Source organism: Amaranthus tricolor, chromosome 8 (assembly GCF_026212465.1).
Source record: "Amaranthus tricolor cultivar Red isolate AtriRed21 chromosome 8, ASM2621246v1, whole genome shotgun sequence".
NCBI classification, from domain to species: domain Eukaryota; kingdom Viridiplantae; phylum Streptophyta; class Magnoliopsida; order Caryophyllales; family Amaranthaceae; genus Amaranthus; species Amaranthus tricolor.
Genome location: NC_080054.1, coordinates 16,551,340 through 16,559,336, shown reverse-complemented (window position 1 = coordinate 16,559,336; position 7,997 = coordinate 16,551,340). Strand labels below are relative to the sequence as shown.

Here is a 7,997-nt window from a genome sequence, read left to right as displayed (position 1 = left end):
TTTTTCATAATGGTAATTCCGTACGAAGTATAATTTGGCAATCAAATAAGTTTCTAGTTCTACTTCCTTACAGTACAATTTCTGGTTTTACAAGTCAATAAACGCCAATTATTTTCATTGCCTGCAAGATAAGTAGATGAACTGACATCCTAAAAGAATAGTCTTAACATTAGAATTACATAGCGCAAGGAATCAAAATTCTCTTACAACAAAAACCGAATGGATATCAAACCTAAAATTATAAGCAAACAACTGTCTGGACTTTGAATTATTGGAAGTGAGGCAGCCATCCTTGGTAATATTTGAGCATAGCTGACTAAATAACACTAACAACGCCCAGCAATGCCACGAGCGTTGCTGAAAAGCCTGATCTATGAAGACTTTTGCGCATTTTTATCAGGTAGAATGTTATCAGGTAGGATGAGTTCTGGTGGTGTTTCTCGCACAATACCGATCATAGAGTCATATTCCTCATCTTTCTTGGCATATTTCTTACGCAACACCTTCTCGAATTCAATCTCATCAAAGCCCTTGTCATTCTCAGCAGCATGAACCCGCGCAAGGTTAGAATAATTAGAGGCAGATTCAGAAATGAAAGCCATCTCTTCCTCTGTAAGGTTCCTAAGAAATTTGGCTGGATTGCCACCCCAAACCTGCATTCAGGAAAGTTGCACAGTTATGAGACATAAAGCGAACTGTTTTCTTAAACTACTCCTTGCCAACAGAGGAAACATGACTATTTAGCCAATCATCAAACATAAAGTATGTGACAACCTATGTTACATGGACTCGGGTACTGATGTTGGATACTGGTACGTTCCAAGAGTCGGATACGTCTAAATTTTCAGTTTGACGCCTAAAATGAAGTGTCTAAGTGCCATACCAATGTTCGTGTATGAAGGATCGCACACGTGTACGTGTAGGAAAATAAAGAGTCCGAGTAACAGGTCACAACTAAAAGATAACGCTACACATAATGGCCTTGTAGTAGAAAGGGAGCAAATCTCAACCTGTCCAGAAGGAATTCTAGTGTTCTGTCTAACAAGGGCACCGGCAGCAACCATAGCATGCTTTTCAACAACTACTCCATCGAGTAAAGTGGCACCCATGCCCACAAATGCCTCATCATCAACAGTACAGCCATGCAAGATAGCACTATGACCTGTTCAAGACACATTAACGGTCATAAAAGTTTGTTACATGGTTAAAAAGTGTAATAGGTTACTCACCTACAGTAACATTATCTCCAATTATGGTCGGCAATACCTTCCCGGCTAAGTTAGATTTTGCCACATGAACAAGAGAGTTGTCTTGAATGTTGGTCCCAGATCCAATGCTAATTCTGTTCACATCACCTGTACGAAAAGTGGTATAAACCCAAAACTGAGCTACAGAAACACAAATTAAAGAGTCTGAGCCTGCAGCAGACAAAATGTTAAAAGCACAAGAGTACCTAAAAATCAAAAAAGAGATTAAAGTAGACGCATATGAGAAACAAAATGCGAGATCCAAATTCTTACTTCATGACATTACCCATTGTCTCCAAGTGACACTCGTCACTCAATACATAGCTACTATCTGTTCAATATTCATGTTGTTTTGTAAGATATGATCAGAAAAGGTAACAAATCCTAAACCCCAAGTAAAATTCAATACAATTTATTATGTTTTAACCTGAACGCAGCCCCCTTTCCAATGAATTAATTAACTTACTGTATTTGAGACAATTCATACATTAACCCTAATTGCACCTTTTTCATACTATGTTAAAAATTGTTTATATTATATTTTATTAAATTTGTTTAAATACATATTGTCAACATGTTATCAAACTTATATAATTGTTGGAAGTTTTACATAAGAAATTAACTAAATTAAATTGGATGGCGTAGATCAAAGGATGACAGTCAAGGTAGCTAAATACACAACACATGAGGATTCACTCACCCTCTTGTCACAATATATCTCTTGCAATTAATGTAGCATGGAAATGAGAATGAAATAATATGAAGGCATTGTGAAACACAAACACTAAAGCAACAAATCCATAATTTTTACCCAGAAATACATATCTAGTTGATAGGTCGAAAAAACTAGAAATTATTGTCGCTTATTCAAAGAGCTGATAAAACTTTTATTATGCTTGGATAAGAATTTAGGAGGGAAAGAAAGAGAACGAAAGGAGAAAGGAGGGAAAAGGAAGGAGAGGGAATGATAAGAAAAGCTTCCCTTGTTTGATTAGGAGGGAAAGGAAGGGAGAGGAAGAGAAAAAAATTTCCTTCCAAATCTTTCCACTTTTAGAGAGTTTGGATGACTAACAAAATTAAGGGAACTAATCATTTCAAATCCCTTCCAAATCGCTCCCCTCCAACTTTTTAACCGGACAAAGGGCATAATATCCCTCCAAATCCCTCTCTTTCCTTTTCTTCCAATATCTTCAATCCAAACACATTGTCTAAGTCTAAAGATAGGTAATGGTAGCTTATATTAGAGTATACCTAGAAGAAAATAGGAGAGTTGTTCCAAACACCATATGATACTCCGACCTCAATCATAAAGCATATTAATATAAGAACATAAATACACTAATATATGCACAAAGGAAGCATAAGTTAGAGTGAGCACATGGGTCGCTAGCTTTGGCCAAGGAAAGACACAAATACTTTATTGCAATGCACAATGATTAGAAATTCTATTAAGAAAAAAGAGGAGCGGAGATCAGGCATTAGAAGCTTCAAGCACAGTCATCAATCATGCACACACAACAGAGAAACATCAAAGCATTGTTATATATTAGCTTGGCAGAACATATACATATACACACCCAAAGACAAACATACCCTTTGCCAACTTGACAAACATGATTATCATGAGAATATTTTACAGTTAGCTAAAGTTTTAATACAACTTACCTCTCAAGACACATCCATACCAGATGGAAGAACCATGTCCAATCTGCACATCGCCAATTACAGATGCACTAGGTGCCACAAATGCTTCCTTGTCAACAATGGGCCTTTTGTCAAAAACATTCATAAGGGTCCGATGCCGAGATACTTGGATAAAGAAAAAAACATTAAGAGACACGAATTCGTGAGACAAGATATCAATCATTGTAAATCAAATTTAAAGGAATTAGATGATACATAGGAAAACAAATGTCAAAAAACAGTTAAAAATCTCATGTTACTCCACGTAACAAGGACTTTACTAGATCAATATCCACGAAAAATCATACTTATGCAAAACAAAATGCTGCAGCAAGGATCAAGGAGGCAAGTGAAACAAAAAGAGAACCTAGAAAAACTTTAATTTCTACCTAAGTCCCGAGTAAACAGCACAAACTAGAACCAGTCAGTCCAGGAACCTCCAATTTTGCCACTACTTCTTGATGATTGAAACAAATGCTTCTATATAACCTTCAACTTAAACATTAACCTGACACTCAAAAAATTCTATTTCTATTTGGTTCATGTAGCCGACTCCAATCTTTTGGGATTAAGGCTCTGCCATTTTTGTTATTGTGTTTTCAGTACATGAATATTCCATGCTAGCAATCACTCTTCATTCTAGATAGATGACAGTGCCTTAATTCCATAAATGAGGTCAGGTTTATAAACCAACAATTATGCATCACATGGTCAATATCTTTGTTTCTTTGAAAGATAGACCTCATCTACTTGAAACATTCATACAATTGTAGTTCTTTAACCCATTATCTAACCTTAATTTAAATCATGAGATACACAAAGACGCAAAGGGATGCACCAATCCAAAATACAAAAGTATGTTTTTGGATTTCTTATAACTATTTTGAGATTGGCTCATTTCCGATGCATAAATGGAAAAATGAGTGAATACGTCTTTTCCATGCCCATATCAATGTAGGGTAAATTTCATTTTTATGCTTGCACACGTGAGTACATCCCTCAAGCTATCCCCACCGACTACTAGGTACCATCATAGCCAATGTTAATTGGAACAAAATACAGTTCGGAATGTGGGGCGGGCATGGGAATGCAAAACGCTAGCGAAGGTATACATTTATACTAGTTGCTAACCACATTTATATCATCAATCCTTGCATAATTCATCCACAAATATGAGAAGAACTCATTGATCTCATCTTCCTTTACATCAACTTTATATTCATTCAAGAAAACATTTATAATTTCCCATCATTCAATACGACTATATTATAAAAAGTAGCTTAGTTCACCGACAACAAGCCAACATTTTTGAAAATTATCATCTTTGCACGGACTAGAAGACTACTTTAAATAATAGACATGGCTAGTAAAGTTCTCGTAATCATCTCGATACTAAGATAAAAAAAAAGTTCAATCCAAATTTGACACATCTTTTGACAAATAGTGATTGCCCTTACGAAGGGCTTCTTAAGACACTCCTAAAACTTGAAGTCACACTTCAAATAGAATGAAATGCGAGATTACCCGTACATTGCACAAAATCTAAAGCATTGGTCCAAAACTCTAATTCACATGTGCTTGGATATAATAGAGATTAGAGATTGAAGAGAAGGAATTATCATATAGCCATTTTCCTTCCCTTTCCTTTCCTTTCCTTTCCTTCTATATACTCTTCACCTTCACCCCTAGATATAGTGTAAAAGAAAACAAGAAAGTAGTAATGGTGATATGGTAATCAACAAGGGTAATGCGGTTCTCGTACCGCCCAATATTAGCTAGAACTATACAATATTCCTTCAACGGCCTAAAACATAATTTTTTACACCTATATGAATATACGATGCGGTTAGTATTAATCAATTTATTAGAAAAAAATTTTTAAATTGTCTAATAAGATATGAAGTGGCCTTTCCAAGCTCGGTATGCTAACACATTATTGACATATGAAAGGAAAATTTGTCCTTATCCAGTGACCACTCATTTAACACGACATCATTAATGTCTTCGTGTAAAAGTGCCTAGTCAGCTATTTGACACAAGATTCTAGTTCCAACGGGCCAAATTGCAACAACTAAAAACTTAATCATTGCAACAAATGTCAAACCTTAACTTTTGGTGGGAATCGAAAAATGGCTTTTTGTAAAGCTTGTTGGTTGACTTTTGATTGTTGATCATTCAGCCGAAAAGTGTTTTCTGCAAATGGCTTATAAGCCAATTGAAAAGCAGACTATTAAGTCAAAGACAAAGGCTTGTCAAAAGCAATGTCACATGAATCGCTAATTTCATCAAGAATTGCGAATCGAAAAATGTATTATGGATAGTTTTCTATTTTTTAGCCATTTTAAGCGAATGACGAACTCAAAAGGTGAGTTAGCTAGCGAATTATGTTACACTGGTCCAAAGTATCTTCTCCATGATAAAGTCTAACACACACCTAGCACACAACTCCTTAATCTCCACACTACAATACAAACTCACACCCTTTACTATTCACTCCACTAAACCACATTTCTTACTCTTCACTCAACTACCCCAATAACATTTTTAGGTTCCAGCACACTATTTTGGTGTATATTAACTTTGTACACGAGTTTCTTCTTTTGATTAGTTTTTGGCTTTTTGATCCACTTTTTCTCTAATGAAGTGCAAACAACAAACATTAATTTAGAACAAACATCTTCTTAGCAATTGTGTTATACGGCAACTGTACCCACTAACAAAAAAAGCCAATGCTTCCCACTAGTTAAACAAGCCAACTATATCGGCAAATAAATCAACAACCAAAGACCAATAGCCAAAAACCCATTAACTTGAAACATAAGGAAATTTCTGACTCTTCTTATATAATCCTTAACTATCATGAACAGATAAATGTAAAATGGAGATCAATAAAAGAACTTAAATGCAATTAAAAACGTATACTACCAAAGTTCCAAACACATTTACCGAAAAAAGGGGAAAACTAAAATTCATTTAAAAGCAGCAAAATTGGCAATAGCTAATACATTTATAATGATCTTCGCCGTACAAACAAAAAATTCAACAAACTAACACATACATCTCAAATTTCTAACCTTTCACAATGTAAAATTTGACAGCCTAGTCAACTATATTCATCAATATAGTTTAAATACTTCAAAAAATGACAAATCAAAAAGAAAAACGAGAGCAGATCTACACATGACGAAGTTAAAGATATAAAACTTACATTGCTCCTGAAAATAGTAATTGCCTTGAAGACGACATCCAAGACGATCGATAGCTTGACCAGTTTCTCTGATCCAAAATCCTACAGTGTAAATAGCTCTTCCTAGGGTACCCATTTTGATCTACGCGTATAACTAGGAATGATTTTGTTTCAAAAAGGGGGAAATATTAGGGTTTATGAGTAGAAGAAATGGGGAATACGAAGAGAAAAGAGAGAAGTTGAGAAGAGGAAATGAACAAAATTGTACACGACGAAAAGGACAAGAGATCGATTCCAATTGTGTGGATTCGGATACGATCAATAGTCTTGGTTAGGTTCGTGAGGCTCCCAAGTTCCAAGCCGTATTTTGGAGTTATACATTTGCATTTTATTAATTGCTACAGTTCTTGTAGCAATTACTGTTCAACAACTGATCTTATTTATATATTTTTTCATGTATAATGTAAAATATAGTTAAATGAGATTTTATTTGATTTGTCGTAATGCGTATTTTCATAATATTAACTTGTTTGAAATTAGAGATATTAAAAATTAAAATCATATATAGGATAGCGTGAAGAACAGAAGTGTAGTAACTATTAAAAACTGAAGGGAGTATTATTTTTGATATGTTGGTAAGGTTCGACTTCCATATTGATTGTGTTCTGCGTAGCGTTTAGGTAGCTTTAAGTAGTTTTATAAGCTTAAAATGTTAAGAAAAATAGTGTTCGGCAAAGTAGCAGCAGTAGCAGCAGTAGTTTTTGTTTTTTAAGGGGTCGGAAATTCAGGGGTGTTACCGGGGGTGAAGTTTAAGGCCACAACCATATCATGAATAAAATCCCATTTCAATGTATCATAGGGTTTTCTAAGATCTTCCTGGTGTGATGTTTCACAAGGTCTTGGCATAAAAGTATATTATGAGCAATGCTTTTACCACACACAAAAGCACCTTGCGAATGATTGATAATACCTCTAAGCACCTGCTTAAGTTAAGAACATACGAGTTTGGAGATACATCAATACCAAGGGCTTTGGTATCACTGATACTCCACATAGCCTCCTTAATTTTCTCATTACTGAAAGATAAGTCAAGTAAACTTTGCATATCCGCACCATGTTTAGTTCTCTAACATTCGAAGCTAAAATATTACGCATTGGGAGGATGGGATGTAACTCCTAGCGCTATTGATTGTAGGTGCTCAGAAACAGAATGTGTCTCAAGATTGATCTCAGCTAGAACCTCAAAACCATTACAAGTGTCCAACAAAACAACAACAACAGGTGATTCAACAGTAGCAGCCTTCTGTGTTGGCACTGTTTGGAACTCACTCTCGGTCTCTGTGGTAGTCACTGTTTTTGGAACCCATTTGGTTGTTATTCCTGTTCTACAAGTATCCTCAAAGTGTCCAAGTTGCTGGCATTTACTACAGAATTGTGGCTTCCAATCATAAAGTACCTTAATGGAGAGGAGGTCATCATCCTCATTTGGGAAGGAAATTAAGTCATGAAAATCCCCATTAATGTCTAGTTCAACAAGAACCCGAGCAAAACGCATACGATCCTTCTTTAGAGTGGCATTATCAACTCGAATAACCTTGCCTAGCATACCTGCAATCAGAGTAAGACATCGTTCCCTTAATAGTGTATAGGCAGCCTAGGAAAACGAACCCAAACAGGGACAATAGAGATACATTCCTTCTCATAAGAAATGTTTTTAGTTCAAGGCCTAACTATGAAGGGTTTCTTATCAAAAAGGATACCATTAGATTCACAAGCCTTTGCTAGTCCCTCCAGTGATTTCAGTTTGATTAAGAAGACCCCTTTAGCCACTGTGCCAATTGTATCAATACATTCTGAATCTCAAATACGATTGACAAAAC

At 35.5% G+C, this 7,997-nt stretch overlaps 1 protein-coding gene across 1 annotated transcript; it reads right to left on the bottom strand.

Annotated features, from left to right (window-relative positions):
- On the bottom strand, positions 1-6,465 carry LOC130820857 (gamma carbonic anhydrase 1, mitochondrial). Its single transcript, XM_057686397.1, has 5 exons — positions 6,139-6,465; positions 2,913-3,056; positions 1,230-1,355; positions 1,011-1,162; positions 1-653 (listed from the first exon to the last, which is right to left on the bottom strand). The coding sequence occupies exons 1-5, from the start codon at positions 6,251-6,253 to the stop codon at positions 372-374; spliced, it is 819 nt and encodes a 272-aa protein (XP_057542380.1). The 5' UTR covers positions 6,254-6,465; the 3' UTR covers positions 1-371.
- Between the last annotated feature and the right edge of the window lie 1,532 nt (positions 6,466-7,997).

Excerpts from the sequence above, each read along its gene's own strand:
- LOC130820857 (XM_057686397.1), bottom strand. The coding sequence starts at position 6,253 with ATGGGTACCCTAGGAAGAGCTATTTACACTGTAGGATTTTGGATCAGA. Across the intron at positions 3,057-6,138 it reads TTACTATTTTCAGGAGCAAT|TATCTCGGCATCGGACCCTT; the intron begins GTAAGTTTTATA and ends TCTTTATCCAAG. Across the intron at positions 1,163-1,229 it reads TGGAGATAATGTTACTGTAG|GTCATAGTGCTATCTTGCAT; the intron begins GTGAGTAACCTA and ends TGTCTTGAACAG.